This window comes from Daucus carota, chromosome 6 (genome assembly GCF_001625215.2).
Source record: "Daucus carota subsp. sativus chromosome 6, DH1 v3.0, whole genome shotgun sequence".
In the NCBI taxonomy this organism is placed as follows: Eukaryota; Viridiplantae; Streptophyta; class Magnoliopsida; order Apiales; family Apiaceae; genus Daucus; species Daucus carota.
In genome coordinates this window covers 23,220,940-23,241,112 of record NC_030386.2, presented here as the reverse complement: position 1 = coordinate 23,241,112, position 20,173 = coordinate 23,220,940, and the positions used below count along the sequence as shown (strand labels likewise).

At 35.3% G+C, this 20,173-nt stretch overlaps 3 protein-coding genes across 4 annotated transcripts; 1 reads left to right on the top strand and 2 right to left on the bottom strand.

The window, feature by feature from the left end:
* Positions 1-10,807, top strand: LOC108227673 (potassium transporter 7). Its single transcript, XM_017402951.2, has 10 exons — positions 1-382; positions 2,908-3,136; positions 3,265-3,513; positions 3,729-3,779; positions 4,365-4,625; positions 5,716-5,768; positions 6,134-6,248; positions 7,668-7,922; positions 8,061-8,583; positions 10,014-10,807. The coding sequence occupies exons 1-10, from the start codon at positions 116-118 to the stop codon at positions 10,540-10,542; spliced, it is 2,532 nt and encodes an 843-aa protein (XP_017258440.1). The 5' UTR covers positions 1-115; the 3' UTR covers positions 10,543-10,807.
* Positions 10,808-11,162: 355 nt separating this feature from the next.
* On the bottom strand, positions 11,163-15,113 carry LOC108227044 (protein DA1). Its single transcript, XM_017402045.2, has 11 exons — positions 14,487-15,113; positions 14,244-14,334; positions 13,886-13,973; positions 13,622-13,717; positions 13,478-13,547; positions 13,141-13,242; positions 12,572-12,787; positions 12,404-12,463; positions 12,131-12,240; positions 11,984-12,042; positions 11,163-11,892 (listed from the first exon to the last, which is right to left on the bottom strand). The coding sequence occupies exons 1-11, from the start codon at positions 14,541-14,543 to the stop codon at positions 11,609-11,611; spliced, it is 1,233 nt and encodes a 410-aa protein (XP_017257534.1). The 5' UTR covers positions 14,544-15,113; the 3' UTR covers positions 11,163-11,608.
* Positions 15,114-15,317: 204 nt separating this feature from the next.
* LOC108226785 (protein DA1-like) lies at positions 15,318-19,979 on the bottom strand. 2 transcript variants are annotated; one of them, XM_017401777.2, is made up of 12 exons: positions 19,612-19,979; positions 19,399-19,494; positions 18,744-18,834; positions 18,113-18,191; positions 17,840-17,935; positions 17,688-17,757; positions 17,370-17,471; positions 16,776-16,991; positions 16,611-16,670; positions 16,321-16,430; positions 15,821-15,879; positions 15,318-15,729 (listed from the first exon to the last, which is right to left on the bottom strand). In XM_017401777.2, exons 2-12 carry the CDS (start codon positions 19,450-19,452, stop codon positions 15,449-15,451), a joined length of 1,218 nt encoding a protein of 405 aa, XP_017257266.1. In that variant the 5' UTR covers positions 19,453-19,494; positions 19,612-19,979; the 3' UTR covers positions 15,318-15,448. The 2 variants fall into 2 exon arrangements, with proteins under 2 accessions (XP_017257266.1, XP_017257268.1); XM_017401779.2 differs by lacking the exon at positions 19,612-19,979 and having other exon boundaries at positions 19,399-19,567.
* Between the last annotated feature and the right edge of the window lie 194 nt (positions 19,980-20,173).

Sequence of the window (20,173 nt, the reverse complement as noted above, 5' to 3'; positions counted from 1 at the left end):
AAGAAAAGTCGAAAGTACGGTGTGCAAATAGCAATACGTGTATACCTATACCTGCATCTATACGTAGAGAGAGAGAGAGATGGAGTGAGTGTCGTCTAGAGAGAGAAGACACGACATGGCGGAACTCACAGGATCCGATAGAGAGAGAGGCTCGTCTATGGATTCAATCGATTCACGCTGGGTCTTCCAGGACGACGACGACGACGACAATTCCGACAACGATAACGATGACGATTACGAAGATTTGCATCCTCACGATGTGATTGATTCCGATGAGGATGATAATGGCGAGATGAGACTGATTCGCACTGGTCCTCGTGTTGATTCTTTCGATGTCGAAGCACTTGATGTTCCCGGCGCTCATCGAAACGAATATTATGAGGTTTTTGATTTCTACTCTGAAATTTTGTTTTCATACTGTGATAATTGTACGAGTTTATTTTTGAATAATTCGCTGTGTAGTGTTTATGAGCTTCATCCGTTGAAAAATTGGACTCTGGAAAGTGAATTCGGCTTGAGTTTAAACATGATATCTATGTTAATCTGAGTAGAGCTATAGGCCTCATTATTGGATTTGAGCTTTCGGACTAAGATGAACATAATATTTTGTTTTTGAGCTAACCTGAAGTCTGTTCGAGATTTAGTGGAGTTGATCTTCAAGTTCAAAATTTAGGAATCTCGAGCTCAAGGTTCTTTTTAAAGGAGCTGAGTGTGACGATTTTTGGTGTGGCATGGCGTGGCTCGGCTCCACCTACTTAATAGAGTAAATTTTTCTTTCTAGTTCATACAACATAATATATCATCTCATATATGTAATGATTATTTACTGAGCAATGGAAATAAGAGGGATGTACAAGAGACTATCATGTGTGAGTGTGGATTTTTAATTTCTAAGTTCTAACAATTATAGAAGGTTAAAAACAGCCTTGGAAACAGGAGCCTATTTTATGTGGTCTATAGATACCTGATCTTTATTAGTAAGTTAAAACATTAAGTTTTCTAGTATATATGCCTTCATGTGGCTTGTTGTACAAGACGGTTTCCTTTAATGCTAGACAGTAGTCATTAAATCATTAATGTACTATACACAACCTGTAGAATTGGTGACAGAACTTTGTAAGGAAGGATGTATGCAACTAAACTAATTTAGGAGATAAGACAGCCCTATTGAATTAATAAAGTGCAATGACTTTATAATGATGTACAAATTATTTGTTATATTAACAGAAATTTTCTTTTAGAAGAGAGGTATGAGTCATATTTGGAACATTTGAAGAAGTGGAGTGCTAAAACACTGCAGATAATTTAATATGCTAGAAGAAGGCAGGAGAAGAGAAAAGAAACAAGAACCTTATACTTTTTTTTCTCTAGCATGCTCTTGAGTTTTTATTGGAATAGGAGATATTTTTTTAAAAAAAAGGTTATGGGGGAATTTTTCTAGAAGTCATGTGAGAACTTCCCTCACAATCATATCATCTTGGGAAGAAGATTTTGGGGTGAATTTTTCGAATTTCTTTTGGAATTTTTTCTGTTCTCTTTCAACTATTCTAATGAATATTGAATTTTTGGTCAAGAGTTGTTCAAATAGAATTTCGTTACTCTATTTGATAAGGCCGGGAGATAGGGACCCAAGGAAGAACTTTGATACTTTAAATATGAAGTTTTGAACTTTAAGAACTGTTGTCAGTGTGGGCAACTAGTTGTTAGATAATCTAGTGGAGAGGTTGACTTGTTGATTGTTGAAATGTCAGTCAACCAACGACAACTTTTTCAATTATAATTACACCAAGAACATACAGGTGTTATATACACAAATTCCATAACCAAAATGCACGTCCAAACTCGCCACATTTTAGTGGTAGCCGGCCTCGCGGTGGGTGTGGGGAAGTTTTTTGTAGGTTGACGGTGGACTTGGCCATAAGTTATGGTAAGGTGGGAAGAGTGAGGAGGAAGAAGGTGTGATGGTAGGAGATGAAGGTGATAAGATTTAAAGGATTCACTTATATTATATTATAAGTAGTTAAAAATATTTGTGCTTGGGATTAGATCTTATAATATAAATCTGGGTTCTCATGTGAGCATATTGGATATATGCATGTCTGTTTATATATATGCACAGGCAGCACATATATGTGTATGTATATGGAATGACAAAAAAAACCAGATGACCTGACTAATATATTTGTTTTCGTAATTAAATACATATGGGAATGTTGGACTTGGACTTTTGTTGTAAGAAACCACATATATATAATTATATATATTTGAGAAAGCAGCAGAGAACATAAACATGCGAGACGAATAGTAGGAAAAAGTTGAAATACTTAGATTATCTTTAAAGAACCCAAACTTCCCGATGTTTGATCTGCTCAACCATGATTTAAGGAAGGCTTGCTGGAATTTGGAAGACTTTGTGCCAATATCTCCCAGGAGCTCCAGCAGAAACCTCTGATTACCATGTACCAGTTATCATATTATGGAGAACTAGAACATACTGCTGGAAACATATTGGAACAACTCTCTGTAGGTTTTAATTGATATTTACTTGATATAGTCTCCAGATTGTTCCAGGCTCTAGTTCATGCATATTAGAAAATGAGAATTATTAGTTTGTAAGAACCCTGTCATGCTCACATCAAACCTCTAGTAGCATGTTTATGATTTCGTCTACATCTATTCTTGATGTTTCTTTGCTTATTGGTTGGTAGGTCTTGTTATACAACTTGTGATTTTTTAACAAACCGTCAAGCATCTTCTATTCTCTCGAGGGGTGGGGGGAGGGGAAGAAGGAGGTGATTAAAATTTTGGCGGGCATGCCGCATGCAATGAGGATGAAATTATTTGGAATTTTAAATCGGGAGGATAAACTGTTGATGCTTGATATTGATATTGTAAAATACTATGCAGGATGTCACTCTGGGAAGGAGCATTCTTCTGGCCTTCCAGACGCTTGGGGTTGTCTTTGGCGATGTTGGAACAAGCCCATTATATACATTCAGTGTGATGTTCAGCAAGGCTCCAGTAAATGGAAATGAGGATGTTCTTGGGGCGCTATCACTAGTTCTGTATACACTGCTCTTGGTTCCACTAGTAAAATATGTCTTAATTGTTCTTCTGGCTAACGATGATGGTGAAGGTATGAAGTATATTATACCAAGCCTTCAGTATAATGTTAATGATGGTATTAGATCACATATTATGCTTCAGCTTTGTCTTGTAGTGCCACTGAGTCAGTTCATTTTTCTCTCCGTGTCTTTGCTGCAGGTGGTACATTTGCTTTATACTCATTGATATGTAGACATGCTAATGCTAGTCTTCTACCAAATCAACTACCATCCGATGCTCGTATTTCAAGCTTTAGACTGAAGGTGCCATCTCCAGAGCTTGAGAGGTCATTAAAGATCAAGGAACGACTTGAATCTTCTTTGACACTGAAAAAACTTCTTTTGATGTTAGTTCTTGCTGGAACTTCCATGGTCATTGCTGATGGTGTTGTCACGCCAACGATGTCAGGTTATTCTACTTAAAATTCTCTTTTATCCGTTTATTCATATACTGTTCTTTATTGTATTTTGTGTATATTTGAAAAAGATAGTATAGTGTGGATTGGAAAATGAAAGACAAATTTCATTACTTTTTTAAGTAGGAACTTAGTTAGCAGTATTGCTTGCAGATTGATTGACCAAGTATTATCTTGTAGTCAACTTATCTTAGTCCTCTGATTGCAGTGATGTCTGCTGTTGGTGGGTTGAGGATCGGAGTTCCTGGGATTGAACAAGGTGACATGATCTACTTGTTGCATTTGCAATCTGCAACAATAGCATAATTCTCTGCTGCACATTCATATAGAATTTGTGAGAGGCACTGAGTTTTTGAGGCTATACTGTAATGAAACAAATGCAGACAAGTTTGTGTTGAACAGTGTTTATATAACACAAACTCTTCATTGTATATTGATGGAGGAAGTACAGAGAAAGAAAGAAATTATCACAAATTACTAGGAAATAGTATGTAAGATCTTTTGTTCTATCTTATTTTTATGATTTTGTCAGCTGAATTTCAGCAAAACTTAATGGTCTGTAACAGAAATTGTCTGCTTGCAATTAATTTAAATCAAAAACTAACTTAATAGGTTTGTTTGTATTAATTCTTCATCTTATAAATACTTGTAACTAACATAGCATACATAGAAAGTTCCCATATAATTACCTCACACCAGCCAGGATTGAGGTTCCTAATAGAGGAAATTCACAACATAAGCATTTAGGGTTACTCTCCATCTTTATCATCAATATGTGCACGATTTTATGCTCATACCATTTAATTTATTTCCGTGTTAATATATTTTTGTTCCTTTGATGCAGATCACGTAGTGATGATATCAGTTGCTTTTCTCATAGTTTTGTTCAGTTTACAGAGGTACGGGACAAGTAAAGTGGGGCTAGTAATTGGTCCCGCTTTGTTCATATGGTTTTGCTTACTTGGGGGCATTGGCATCTACAACCTTGTAATATATGACTCTAGTGTCCTAAAGGCATTTAACCCTGTACACATCTATTATTATTTTAAGAGGAATTCAACTAAGGCTTGGTATTCCCTTGGAGGCTGCCTTCTTTGTGCAACAGGTAGCCACTTTATCTTACAGTTGTAGGTCTATAAGCATACTTTTCATCTCATATTTTTTATTGCTTCATTAATTGAGCTTTCTTCTAAGAAGTTAATATATTTGCCTTGTCACATTTTCCCTTTTATTTAAAAAACGAAGCCTTTTGACCTATATAATCATATTGTAACACCAGTACAATAAATTGCAAAATTCAAGCCAGCATACTGCTAATGTACAGGATGTAATATAATGGATGCATAAATAAACAAGGAAATATAGGTGAAGTGTGCTCTTCTTTGATACTTTGAAGGATCTTATCTTTGCAAGAAGAATCTTGCCGATGGTTTTCCAGTATATTTTACCAATTGTCCCTAAATTGTATGTTCCCTTTCCGGAAAATTATACGCCCAGGTGTTCTGGTCTTCTAGTTTATAAGAGCATCTCCAACAGCCTCTTAGTTAACTCTTAAATATAATATAAAATATTAGACTCCTAGTAAGTTAATACAAATTCAAGAGCCTCAACTCCAACAATGTTTTTTATACTTGCTCTTAAGTTTATATTTTATTCTTGTTTAGACTTATATATTACAAAAATTCAAATGCAATTGGAGGGAATGAATATTTTATTTAAAAAAATAAGTTAAGAGCTATGCAGTGGCTCTTAACTTTGAGGAGAGAGGAGAGAGAAACAAGAGGTTCTTAGTGATTTTAAGAGCTACTAAGAGTCTCTCGGAGCAACAAATTCTTTCTCCCTCCTCAAATTTCAATTTAAGAGCTCATTTAAGAGTCTCTTGGAGATGCTGTCTCCATTCCATATATGACCTAGTTTGATGCAGTGGATAAAGGTTTACAAGTATAACCGTAGTTTGTTACGATCTCTTGCGTGGTTATTGTTATTATAGATGCATGATGTGTAGACAAACTCGTTATTATTCACTTGTTATGATACTTTTACTTTGTAATGTTTTGCTTATGTGTACACCTTCTCCGTACCATCATTTTCATTTTTTTATTTACTTTTCTCTATGTATATACACAATTAGTTATATATGTATGTTTTCTAATTCTTTGCTTGATATTTTTCACTTACTGGTTATGTGTTCACAGGCTCCGAGGCTATGTTTGCTGATCTTTGCTATTTTTCTGTTAGATCTGTGCAGGTATAGTGCCAATAGGCAGTTGATGGAACAGTTTGCATCTTGCTTTTAATATTAATTAGTACTCCCTCCGTCCCATTCATTTCTTAACACTTTCCATTTTGGGATGTCCTATTCAATGTTCAATATTTCTTAAAATAGAATGTTATTCTTTACATATATTATTTTTGATAGGTCCCACCATCTTACACCTACTTTCTCATCTTTTCTTTACCTTTTTTCATTTTTCTTAAACTTTGTGCCGAACAAAGATTTAAGAATCGTGTGGGACGGAGTAGCAATTATGTATAGAGTCATGCTTCTCTTTCTTTGTATCTATTGCTGCTCTGATTAGCTACATATTCTTAATCAGCCCACTATATATGCAGCTTACCTTTGTGTTACTTGTTCTGCCTTGCCTTTTGCTGGGGTACCTGGGCCAAGCTGCATACCTTATGAATAACCACGCTGACACTACTCAAGCTTTCTTCGCTTCTACTCCAAGTAAGGTTCATATCATCGCTGGCTAATACAAACTAAACTACATGTATATGATATGAACATACCGCAAAATAGATTTTTGACGGAATTAAAAAATTTCGTAGGTAGCCAATAAATCATGTCATGTTCATTGCTAAGTAGTTGATTTCTTTAGTGAATTGATTATATGTTTCCAAAATTAAGATAGGAAAACCCGAGTTATGAATGGCACTTCCTGAAAAGACTTTGTTCCTTCTATTTGGTATTTCTTTTGTATACAGTGAAGTATGTATTCTCTAATTCCAAAGTTTGAGTCTATCCAAGAATTAAGATAATTTGTACACAGTTTCTTAATTTGTGTACTTCTCAGTGCACCTTTGGGTTGATAATTGATTATTGTTTGTTTCTATCTTAGCGCTTGAGCAAGTAAACTTGTATGTTTTAAGATGTTAGCTTTTATTTTGTTTCACCGATTCATCTCTGTTTTCAATATCAAAATCTGCTTATGTATTCTGTAGTCTGTGGTACCAAATCATAAGGCTTGTTAAATGTAAAATTTGGCCTGATCATCTTGGAATTTTTTCCTCATTTTTTATGATATTAGATATGAAACATATAATTGCCCAAGTGAAACCAGTAAAAGACAGGGCCCAATTGTACATCATAAATATTTTATATAGATGAAGTGGAATACTGAATAAGAAAAGTACAGATACCAAAGGATCTCATTTATACAGGACTATGTGAATGAGTAAATATATATATGCGTGTGTATTAAATTAGAGGATTTGCTATTTGCTACCTAAAGCATTTCTAGACATCTTAAATATTTAAAAAAGAAGAAGTGGAATACTAAATTAGAGAAGTAACGCCCTGCTCCCGAGTTATAATTAGGGAGGAAAGCAAGTGAAAAGGAAGTAAAGTCATGTAACTTTCACTCCTGCTTGTGCTCCCGAGATTTTTATAAGGAGGAAAACAAGTGAAAGTGGATGCAAATATAACATACTTTCACTCCAAAAGTGGGATGAAAGTGAAAGCACATTAGCTTTCACTTGCTTTCTCTCCTAAAAAAACTCGGGAGCAGGGCCTAAGGATACCAAAGGATCTCGTCTATACAGGATCATGTGAATAAGTGAATGCATATGCATCTGGATTAAATTAGAGGACTTGTTATATGCTACCTAAAGCATTTCTTTATCATAAATGCCCCCCCCCCCCCCCCCCCCTCTCAAAAAAAAAAAAAAAACCCAAATAAAAAATTGATTAGTTATCATTATTAGCCTGTACAGGGTGAAATTTTTTCCTGTGATTCTGTGCTTGTCCCTACTCAGCTGCATGCATCAGCTGTTGAAAGAATGTTGTACATGTCAAAACTTGGGGTTTATATTAGCAGTTGTAGCTTTGCATGTAATTCTGTATTTGAGGGTTTTGGTTTGTCTGCAGGTGGTGCTTTCTGGCCTGTATTTCTTATTGCTAATGTTGCCGCACTAATTGCTAGTCGGGCAATGACAACTGCAACTTTCTCTTGCATTAGACAGTCCACAGCACTCGGTTGTTTTCCTCGGCTTAAAATCATTCATACTTCTCGGAAGTTCATGGGTCAAATCTATATCCCAGTCCTCAACTGGTTTTTACTTGCATTCACCATAGCTTTGGTGTGCTCTATCTCAAACATATATGAGATTGGAAATGCATATGGTAAGATTCACTTCAACTTTAAAGTTACGTCTGCGTGTATATTCTACATTAGTGAGAAATGCATATGGTTTTTTATGATTGCACATACTGCCGCATCTCGCAAGTTATATTAATTTATTTTATGTGATCTTTTAACAGTCATTGCTGAGCTCGGAGTGATGATGATGACCACAATCTTAGTTACCCTCGTAATGCTCCTTATATGGCAGATAAACATTGTTATTGTGCTGATTTTTGTTACTTTTTTCCTGGGGTTGGAACTAACATTCTTCTCATCAGTTCTATCAAGTATTGGTGACGGAAGTTGGATTATTTTAGTGTTCGCTATTGTTATGTTCCTAATAATGTTTATCTGGAACTATGGAAGTAAACTTAAGTATGAAACTGAAGTCAGGAAAAAGATGTCCATGGAATTAATGCGGCAGCTTGGCTGCAATCTTGGAACTGTTAGAGCCCCTGGCATTGGTTTGCTCTACAATGAGTTGGTGAAGGGTGTACCAGCAATATTCGGGCATTTTTTGACAAGTCTTCCCGCTGTTCATTCTATGATTATTTTTGTCTGTGTTAAGTATGTTCCTGTTCCTGTGGTGCCACAGGGCGAAAGGTTCCTGTTCCGTCGTGTTTGTTCCAAAAGCTATCACATATTTCGTTGCATTGCCAGGTAAGTGTAATCACGTTTGCCGCCTACCTGTCCCTCCCTTGTAGATTTTTAGCGATATATAAAACATCTGTGCTTTTATGGTGCCAGAACCTAATATACGAGCTTGCTATTTATCATTTCTCCTTCGGCATATAACAAATTTGTAATTTGGTAATCTATAATGGTTTGAGTTGTGTGATGACTAGGCTTAGATCTTTAGTTACTATTACATGGGCAATATACAGCTCTCGCCTCTATGATTACACGTTGCACAAGAAACCAGATCTGAGCTATTAGTTTCACTAATTGTGTTGGTTCTATGATATCTCTTTGAACTGTACCTGCTCTCAAGTTGATATTAAGCTATACATATTTACTCTTTGTATCTACAATGAAATGCTCTTCAATTCTTATCCTTTGTAGTAATTGTATCTAAGAAAATGATCCTCGCACTAGTTTGAGTAAAGGTTTCTTGTAGTATAATGCAGTCTAGAATATTGAAGGGTCCATGTAGTGTAATACTATCATCCTCTATGCTTCTAATTATGACAATTTTTCTTCACTTGCCTTTCTTACTTAAGTTGAGACACAAGAGCGTTAAGCAGTGCGTTCAATTGTACTCATTCAACGCAAAACCTTAAAGTGTATGCAATTATTCTATATTTATTCAACTGTAGGCAAAGTAATATGTGATTAATTAAGAGAAACCAGGAAGTCAGGCATCAAATTAGTAACCGGAAGACCTTAATTCTCAAACATTACTAAGTACTTCTTCCCTAACTAGTAACTGCATCCGTTCTTATATACCTTTAGTCGTACTTATATACCTTTAGGAGAGGCAGAAATGTTTATCTTTTGCTGTTGCTAATATTACCCAAGTCATGATGCATGGCACATCGCACATTAGAGAGGTCATAACTACAAATTGCGCGTAAAATTTCTTAAACTGGAGCACTCTCTGATTATCTGGTGTGAAATTCTGAAGTAGTTCTTTTGACTGATTTGTGGGCAACAAGTACCGAGTCAATAGAAATATAAGTGGGTAGAAAAATAATTATTGTAGAGATCAACTTGCATCATGGGTAGGAAGAAGAGATTAAACAAAGCGTGAGATAGTATATCCTGTTTTTGACAGGAGGAATTAGTAAGAGCACCAGATGAATAAAGCGGTATTTTCTTTCCTTATAGGCCCAACCCAACAATTTCATTTCTTTTAAGAGTGGATGGAAAGAGGTGAGGAGGCACAGCTTAGAAGTAGGGAAAAATTATTCTCGGCAGTCCTCTGCCTATGCTGTAGTATAAATGTGTTCCATTGATTAAATTATCACCAAATCAAATCATCTGAAATATTACGACGTTTAAATAAATTTATTATGTGCATTAATCATGTTCTATGATAGAAATATTAAGCGTTGTACCTTATATTACTAATTCGATGAAATCATGAACAGATATGGCTACAAGGATGTTCGCAAAGAGAATCATCAGACTTTTGAGCAGTTGTTGATTGAGAGCCTTGAAAAGTTCATCCGTAGAGAAGCCCAGGAACGGTCGTTGGAGAGTGATGGTGACGATGATTCAGATTCTGAAGATGAAGCTTCTAAGTCACGAGTTCTTGTTGCTCCCAACGGCAGTGTCTATTCACTTGGCATCCCTCTCTTGGCTGACTACAATGACCCCATGCAGTCACTTACAGAAGCAAGCACTTCAGATGAGGTCAACCGGGAAGACCCAAGTGCGTCCGATCCAGAGCAGAGTCTAGAAAAGGAACTGTCATTTATACGCAAAGCCAAAGAATCTGGGGTGGTTTATCTTCTTGGTCACGGGGATATCAGAGCGAAAAAAGATTCATGGTTCATCAAAAAGCTAATCATTAATTACTTTTATGCTTTCTTGAGAAAGAATTGCAGAAGGGGGATTGCCAATTTGAGTGTGCCTCATCAGCAGCTGATTCAAGTTGGCATGACTTACATGGTTTGAATAGTATTGCATCATAGGCGAATCAATCAACTTGATCAAAGTCTGGTTACGGAAGTGCTATAGATGATACTGATAACAATCCATTGAGTTGATGCAGAGAAACATTGACAATTTTGTTGTACTGTCCTTGTACTTTGTGCTAGTTTTAAATATTTCTGATTAAAAGGTTTTTGTAGGTTCTTTTGTATGTTCCTATAGGCTCGGTAAATTTACAGAATGAATATTGTAATTACTCTTTTTCTTTATTATAGTAATTGTATCTAGATGTCTTGAGTGCAGTAATAGGTTGGAACTTGGAATAGTGAATGAAGTGAAATTCGTGAAACTAAAGATTATGGTTATTTAGGTGGTGTTTGGGATCACATAAATAAGTCGACTTCTTGGCTTATAAGTTATAAGCACTTATTTGTACCGTTTGTGTAAAAAGTCAGGAAGCACTTAAAAGAAGTTAGGATTACTAGCTTTTGTTTCAGGACTTCTGCTTATTTCCCAAACAGTTTAATCACTTATAAGTCTTAACTTGCTTCTGACTTCTACTCCACTTTTTTATTTTAAGCAAAAAGCACTTATTTTAAGCTCAGCCAAACGACCCCTTAGTTTCTTCATGTTACCATTTGGTCTTTGCGCAACTCTGTTTTTGCCTTTTAAGCAATAATTAGCACTGGAAATATAGAACAAGCCAGTGGGACTGAGAATTATAGGAATGATAGGACATTCTTCTGGGTACAAGATTAGAACTCCTTTTTTAGGTGGTTATAGCATTTCGAGAAAGCTCTTCAAATAAGCTCTTAATTTTAAATTTAAAAACCATGTGAAGAAATAGTGCTCCCATGAGTTTAGAGTGACCCTCTTTTTTCTTCTAAAGAGCTGGGTGCTCTTGAACTTCTTGCTCTAACTATTATTTGAAAATAATAATAAAATATCTTTTGAATATAATACATTCGGACGACAATACCGTACCAATCTATTTGAAAATGCAGTGTGCGACATGACAAAAATTTTAAGGAATTCACAATAAATTTGCTGTTGCAAAATCTCAAGGTCCTAACTGAGTTCAGCACCAAAGTTATCGAGGAAAGTTTCCAGTATGAGCCACATGGGACATTGTATACTTCAAGCCATATCTCTCAATAGCCCATTTAGCATCTCTAAAACCACCACCATAAATTTTGTCCATTCTAATTTCTATTTCATTTTTCAAAACCTCCTTCAAGTTCCTCAGAAACTCAGCTTGGTCTGGTGTAGTGTGTAAGAAATCATCTCCAACAAATGCATAATAATCTATCCATTTATGTGCCATTACTTGACACAGACCTTCATTCACTTCTTTTCTTAGTCCTGCTTTGTACCCTATTCACTCAGATCCAAATTGTACATCATAATCAGCAAACTTGATTCATTTTATTTTTCCGATTAGAGAGGCCAAGGAAGAGAACATCACCTTCAATGCGCATCCATGCGTGCATCATCTCATGAGCCATGGTTGCGCCTAAGGCTAACCTGTCAGCATGGATGACAGAATTGTAGTAAATAAGAGATGTGCTTTGTGAAAGTGGGAAGTGAAATCGAACACGAGAGATGTGTAGACCTGGGGAAACCATACACTATCAGCATTGATGTCACCTCATATATACGTTCTATGTACTGCACCTCTTTCACAACATGAATGTTTTCCCCTTTCTGGTATGACCTCGCAACCTGAATTAGAATTGAACATGAGAATTTTTACTACATGAGTTTTATATAAGTTAGCCTTGTTCATTAATACCAAAAGCATTCATATAACATATTTTCTTGAACTTGTCTTGTGTTCCTTATAAGAAAATTAAGAAAAAGAGGAGGGCTTATCAGGATCACATACACTCCGCACAACGAATCCTGATGCGTATGTGGTAACACCCACTGGGTATCCCGGCTGGTCCTATAACACAGTAAGGGTTTAACTGATCAGCATCAAATACTCGAAGTGTGACAGTTAGGACAGTGCAGTTGTTCTGAGATCAGACATGCATGATGCATATGTACACACCTTTCCGCCAATTTCATGAGCAATTCTTTTCATCTCCTCGTTATCGACTAAGAAGATTGGAATATCCTCAATGACCTGCATGTTGAATCCTTTGTAAAATCTATAGACTTCGCGTAAAAGGGGAATGAATGTCTTGGGGTCCATTACTGCTGTGCAATGACAGTCAGAACAAAGTTTTCGACCATCACTGAGGTTGACATATCTCATATTTCCTATCTGCACAGATCAAGTGAAGTTTAATTTCAAGAAATGGATGATTTTTAGCATTAAAAACACGGAAAAACTAAAATATCTAAGAAGCGGGATTAATTCCTCAGCTACAACTTGCATTCTGGCATCTTCTTGTTCTACTTGCAAACCGATTCATTAATCTGAGATGTCCTGTAAGTTTGTTAAAGCTTTTACTGGCAAACACTACCATCAGTAGTGTGAAAGCAAGAGAGTTTACCCAACTTCAGCAAATTTATAATGATATTCAAACACAATGGCATCTAAAACATGTTATAATATATCTCTATTTATCAATTTAAAGTATTTTGCTGGTGTTGCTGGGAATCACCACCACAAACCTTGAATCTGAGACAGCTGAGGCACATCGGAGTCCCATCTGACACATGTTTATTACAGATTTTCTGACCCCAATAGGAAGGCAATAACCGATTAGAAGGCATCTGTTAATAAATCACTAAGTGTAAGTAGCAGAACTAATTAGTGCTTCATTCTCAAGTCTCAGTATGTTTAGTTAATAATAATAGGAGAAGTGCCTGATAATTAGAAAATCTCATACCTTTTGCATAAGTGCATTATGGCTAATCTAAAAGTTAATTTAAAACATTGTCCCATTGGATCATACACTAAAAACTAAAAAAATATATTAGTAAATATCTTCTGAAATAGAAAACCTACTGCTTCATCGCAGAGATCACAGACTTGATCGACATGACTGTTGGAGTCCGATTCTGATGAGGAAGAGTCCCTGCAAGAAGGTTAACGCAATCAATTCTAACTGGTGGTTTCTCTTGAATATCAGTAATAGGCTGTGAATATTACCATGATGCTTCATCATACTGCTTAGATTTCTTGAAGATGTTTAGGCTGCTAAATAGTTTTCTCCACCAGCTCCTTCTCTTTGTCAGGGTTCCTTTCCTGAAAAGATATAATTTGCGAGTAAAATCTAAATGCTGTGAAAACATGTAACGTAATCACCTATTGTTAGACAGATATGTACTTGAGTGACAACATTTTTTTTCTACATTCAAGAATCGATGCATGAGTGATATAAAAAATGTTAATACGGAAAGAAAGTTTCCAGACCGCCTTTGCCTCGTGGATTCATCTGAATGTTCCATACTGCCTTGTGTAGGCGCGGTGAGTTGTTCATCTTCCTCTGTATAAGAAGACTCTGCATCATAGAAAAATTTGGAAAGATAAAACTTGAGTAAAGCATCTTTGATAATGTACTATTTTACATGTCATTCTTTTGTTCATCTGGAGCAGTATTTACTATTCTACATGATTCTCTATTTCAGGTAACATTTTGGGGCATTCATGATTCAGAAGACAGAACATATTCGACAGACTTAGAAATTAGTAACTTACTTTTGAGTTATAACTAGATACTAAATACTAAAACAATACAGCTTACAGTTGAAAATTAGCTTCAGTTGCTCACCCTCAAAACTCAATTCTGAGCTGTTTGATTCAAAAATAAAATGTTCAACAGCATGGTGTATATCTTCGTTCTCATCCTCCGACAGTGGATCCTGCAACAACAACAAGAAGGGAATACGCTTGATAAAGTATCAACTTCAAAATAACGACAATGATGCGAAAAACAGACATTCTGTACACTCTAGTAAATTGTCAATCACCATCTCTGGATACCAACAACACAACAACTGGGGACTGAGGTTACCTCCTCAAAAGAAAAGGCTCCATATCCTGCATTCATATATTCATCGTTATACTCCATTTTATCTGCTCAAGTACAAAATCACAAATGTCTAAAGACAAGCTCTTGTATGTTATCTCATATAACATATTATACTGCAACTCTGTAACTAAAAGAGCAACAGGAATCTCACCTACAGAGGTTAGGCCAATTTTTTTTTTTTGAAGATTCATATTTTATTGCACCTAACAAACCATGATGGGTCACATCTGGAATATTCTTTTCATGCATTTTGTTTCTTGTTAATTTTCTTTGGTCAACTTCATTTTTTCCCCTAAAAAGGGCAGAATATTAAGAGATGTGGAAAATGTAGCAGTTCCTTAAATTTTAATGTTGAGATGTGGAGAATGTTATATACTAGTGCAATAAGGAACAAAAATATTGCAACTTGAGAAGACAATCACATGGATATCCAAGTACTAATATTAAATTCTAATAATAAATCTCTGGATGAGTGATGTTCGAACAGAATAAACCATTTACCGTTATACTGTCAACCGGGCTCATTTAAATTATGTTATTTTGCCTTGAGAAGTAAAATAAGCTTCACCAGTTTGCATGATACAATACAACTATACAAGTATACATATATGAAACTATTATTACATCCAATAATATTCATACTATCATTATATAAACATGCAAGTAAACGCACAGATCATAGGAGAAGTAAGCTTGTTTAACAGAAAGATGCACCTGTAGGTATGTTCTCAATTTTATAATCTCAGCATTAATGTTTGTCTGATTAAGATATTTGTTCATCATCTAGAAAAATGGGATATACAAGACCAAGTCTTTGAGCAAAAAACTAAAGCCGATCATAATTCATAAGCATCCTGTTTATCTGCATAAAATTTCTCAGATATTGCATTTCTTCTAGCAGTGTATTGATTGTGTTTCCAAAGTTCTAACTAATTTCACTATTGTTATTGTGGAAAGTTTCCGGTTTGAGCCACATGGGACATTGTATACTTCAACCCAAATCTCTCAATAGCCCATTTAGCATCTCTAAAACCACCACCATAAGTCTTGCAGTAATTTCTTTCTATGTCATTCTTTAAAACCTCTTTCAAGTTCCTCAGGAACTGAGCTTGTTCTGGCGTAGTGTGTAAGAAATCATCTCCGATGAATGCATGCCAATCTAACCATCTGTGTGCCATTACTTCGCAGATACCTTCCTCCACTTCTTCTCTAAGCCCTTTATATCCTATTAGAATCAGGCACAAAATATACAGCAGATCAGTGAACATGACATGATTAGTTTATCAACTAGAGAGGCCAAGAAACAGGAAAATTACCTTCAATACGCATCCACGAATGCATCATCTCATGAGCCAAGGTTGCGCCTATTGCTAACCTTCCAATGTGGATGCACATATAGTAGAAATTATGAAATGTAGTTGGTACATAATTGTTAGAAAGTGGTCTTCAGTTCAAGTTTTTGCTGACTTTAACATGTCAAGTTTGTAGCTTCTCTGAAGCAGTTAGCTTGATGGGAATAGTACAAATTTTGATCTAACATTTTTTAACATGTCTGGAACTTCACAATTGATTTCATTATCTCTTAAATGAGCTATAAATGCAGTGGCTGGAACTAGCTAGGTTCATAAACTTATCTGCTCAGGCATTTTAAAGACCTAGTTAGAATGTAAAGTACTTTTTAACATAATTTAGGAAAACAGTGTGTGGCTTATAATTACATATTGTTAAATGTTTAGTGGAACTTCTAGAATGTTAATGATTTTCGGTGTGATAAGGGAAATTGAAAAACTAAATTTGATAACTAAGAAGTATATACCTGGGGAAACCATACACAAGCAGTAGGGATGTCACCTCATAAATACGTTGTATGTATTGCACTTCTTTCACTACATGAATGTTATCCCCCCTCTGAAAGGATCTTGCTACCTAAATTCTTGCAGAAAATAAGATCTTGTTTCAAGGACTCAACGAGTGATGATTTAGTTAAACCTTATGTATCGATATAAAAAGCATGCACACAAACAAGTATATATTATCATTTCCTGAACTTATTCCGTGCTCCTTGAAAGAATAATATATGAAAAGGAGAAACAATGAAATCCTTACACTCTGCACAACCAGTCCTGCTCTACATGTGGCCATACCCAATGGGTATCCTGGATGGTCCTGTCACAGTAATGATTGATTAAACAACATTAAAAACTAAGCAAAGTTTTAGATGTAGAACAATGCACTTGTTATAAGATCAAACATAGTACAACATGTATGCACCTTTCCGCCAAATTCATAACGAATCTTGTTAATCTCATGTTTATCAACTAAGAAAATTGGTATATCCTTGATGATCTCCATGTTTAATCCTTCAAAAAATCTATAGACTTCTTGAAAAAGGGGAATGCATGTCTCAGTATCCATTATTGCTGTGGAGTGACACTCAGAACAAAGTTTTCGACCATCACTGAGGTTGATATATCTCGTGTTCCCTAACTGCAAAGCTCAAGTAGAGTATAATTTCAAAATATGGGATGATTTTTAAAAAGAAACAATGGAAGAAAGGAAAAGAAGCAAGATTAATTTTTTAGCTATAACTTTCGGCATTTTTTTGTCCTAGCTACTTACACAACCGATTTAGTAGTCTTAAATTTGCAGAAGTTTGGGAAACCTGTTGCTCACTGCAAACACCACATTCACAGATCGGAAGGAAAAGAGTCCTTCCAACTTAAACATACATCTGGAAATTTGTAACTATGTGCAAACAAGACGGAAGACCACTCTTTTTGTTCTAAATTAAAACTAGGTATATTATATCTGCTTTCAACAATTCAAAGTATATTTCTAGTGTAGTGGAGAATCTCTACCACAAACCTTGAATCTTAAACAGCTGCAGCACATCGGAGTCCCATCTGATATATGTTTGTAACAGACTATCTGACCCCAATAGGGACGGGTTACCCAACTAGAATGTATCTGTAGATTGATCATAAAGTATAAGTGCCAGAACCAGTTGCTACCACGTTATCGATTCTATCAATGTTTTGGTTGATAAAAACTGGAGAAGTGCAAAGGTATCAGACAAATTTTGTGCCTTTTGCATTATGACTAACCTAGTAGTCAACTGAAAACATTGTTTGATTGGTGTACACGTAAAATTTTTATAAATAACATGTAACATAGAAAACTTACTGCTTCCTCACAAACATCACAAACTTTATCAGCTTGACAGTTATAATCCCATTTTGATGTGGAAGATTCCCTGTAAAAAGGTTGACTCAATCAAATTCTAATGGGAGATGTCTCTCGACTGTTGAATATACCATATGCAGGATAAATATTACCATGATGCCGCATCAAACAAATTAAACTTCTTGATGATGTTTAGGCCGCTAAATAGTTTTCCCCACCATCTTTTTCCTTTAGTCATGCTTGTTTTCCTGAAAAGATATATTTTGCCAGTAAAAACCTATTTATGCTGTGCAAATATGTTTCAGATACTCATCTATTATGAGCCAAACATTTAAGTACTTCACAATTCACTTATATTCCAAGAATGCATGCACAGGTAATATAAAAATGTAGATATCAGAAATAAAGGTTTGCACCGCCTTAACCTCATCGATTCATCTATATATTTCATACTTCCTTGGATAGATCCCGTGTGTTGTTCATCTTCCTCTGTATACGAAGACTCTGCGTCATAAGTGAAAACTTAGAATGATGGATAAGGACCTTACATGGAGTACTACTTAAAGAAATATACGTCCTGCAACATATTCTGTATAGAAAATATTACAAAATATCTTATATGTGTGGAATATTAATTCAAGACATATATATCCTGCAAATATTGCGAAATATCTTATACGGAGCACTAATTCAATACAAATATGTCCTGCAACATGTTCAAGCATATAAATATTGTAAAACAAAAGATGAACATGTTGCAGGACACAGATGGCTCCAAGTCTCCAGTTAGTAGTTCAGATAAGTGTACTCCATAGAATTCAACTCATATTATACATTCTCATCATATTAGCAAAACGGTGTGTAAGAATTAATTAAATCACGGTCAACATTACAATATTAGAGGTAAAAATTCTGGAAGTTCATGATTCAAGATACATGACATGTTTGACACACCAAGAAAGTTTAAAGTTACATATAACAAGAAACAATAATATCAAGACCTACTTGCATATTAGTAAACATTTCAGCTTACAGTTCGAACAATAAGTTGCTCACCCTCAGAATTCATTTCTGGACTGTTTGCTTCTGGGATAGTATAATTAGCAGCATAGTGTACATCTTCGTTCTCGTACTCTGACAGTGGATTCTGCACACAGCAACAAGTAGGAAAAGTAATTAATTATCAGGAAATCAACTACAAAATAAAGACAATAATGTGAAAAATAGAACATTCTGCATGCTGTAGTCGGTATTAATCACCATCTACTGAAATCAACATTTGGGTCACATAGGAGTTCAAATGTTCTATTTGGATTAATCTGTAACAAAATATAATGTGATGGAAAGTAAACAAAGGGCAATCATATGGGCTAGCAAGTGAACATAGGGAATTAATAAAACTGATTCGTTTGCATAGCTAATTATACGGTGTGCTCCAAGGCTTAAATCTCATATTGGTAAATTACTTATCAATTACTATGGTCTATGAGTAAATAACTGCAATTAGCTTAAATAAATATAAGTCCTGTGCAATTTCACGAAGATTTAACCTTTAGACAACTTGCATTCAGCCGTAGGAATTTAATGGAAGTATAGCAAAATCACTTTCATAATTTAGTGAAAGTATAGCAAAATCATTTTCACTAAAAGACATGCTGATCTTTGGGACTCAAGCATCACATACATTTAACCAAAGAACAATTACAAGTACCTTGAATGTGAAAGCTCCATATCCTCCGTCGATATATCCACTGTTATACTCCATCTCATATGCCAAAACACAAAACCCCAAATGTCCTAAATTACCCTGGAACAAGATCACAGAATGTAACCAAGTCTGAGCAAGAACTGTTAAAACATAGAAGCATGCAAAAAAAATATAAAAAAAAATAGTTGCATTAATTACATTTAGGATAAAACTTACTACTGGGAGAAGTTCTAGCAAATCTATGACATTAAAGCTAAAGAAGTAAAGAACTCATAAAAGAAATCAAACAGCAGCCATTGAAGACCCTTTATCAATCTCATGGCTCTCACCTAAAAAGGTTAAGTTTTTTTTACAAAACTTTTAAAAGCAGCAAAGTTTAAAGCCCTATTGGAGCTTCATTTTTTATTGCACTAGAAAACCTATAAAGGGTCACATGCGGGCTGCTTTATTTTCTTTTTCTTGTTGAGTTTTGGACAAGATCAGGACAGATGCTGATATGTAAGTTCAGAGCCTGTTTTTTCTTTTTGGTAAGGTGTTGAGTGTGTGTTGTTACAGAAGAATCTTGGAAATGTCCAGAGAATGTATACAAGATTACTGGGAAGTGCAGTCACAAGGGGAATATAGATCTAGAATCTAGATACTAATATTCTTCACCAACTTGTAAAGTTTTAAATTTTTAATCATACCAGTGTGGGTAGATGTTTTCCTGCCGAAAAAAGTAAAAAAAATATTAAAGCTCAGAAGCACCATGTTTTCTGCATTAATATGCAGAATCAGC

Coding starts and splice junctions, on each gene's coding strand:
- LOC108226785 (XM_017401777.2), bottom strand. CDS start 19,452: ATGGAGTATAACAGTGGATATATCGACGGAGGATATGGAGCTTTCACA. Junction 17,472..17,687: donor GTGATGTTTGTGAGGAAGCA/GTAAGTTTTCTA, acceptor ATCAATCTACAG/ATACATTCTAGTTGGGTAAC. Junction 15,730..15,820: donor TTCGTGGATGCGTATTGAAG/GTAATTTTCCTG, acceptor TGATTCTAATAG/GATATAAAGGGCTTAGAGAA.
- LOC108227044 (XM_017402045.2), bottom strand. CDS start 14,543: ATGGAGTATAACGATGAATATATGAATGCAGGATATGGAGCCTTTTCT. Junction 13,548..13,621: donor CAGTATGATGAAGCATCATG/GTAATATTCACA, acceptor ACCTTCTTGCAG/GGACTCTTCCTCATCAGAAT. Junction 12,788..13,140: donor TCAGCTGTCTCAGATTCAAG/GTTTGTGGTGGT, acceptor TGATCTGTGCAG/ATAGGAAATATGAGATATGT.
- LOC108227673 (XM_017402951.2), top strand. CDS start 116: ATGGCGGAACTCACAGGATCCGATAGAGAGAGAGGCTCGTCTATGGAT. Junction 3,514..3,728: donor TGTCACGCCAACGATGTCAG/GTTATTCTACTT, acceptor CTCTGATTGCAG/TGATGTCTGCTGTTGGTGGG. Junction 7,923..8,060: donor TGAGATTGGAAATGCATATG/GTAAGATTCACT, acceptor ATCTTTTAACAG/TCATTGCTGAGCTCGGAGTG.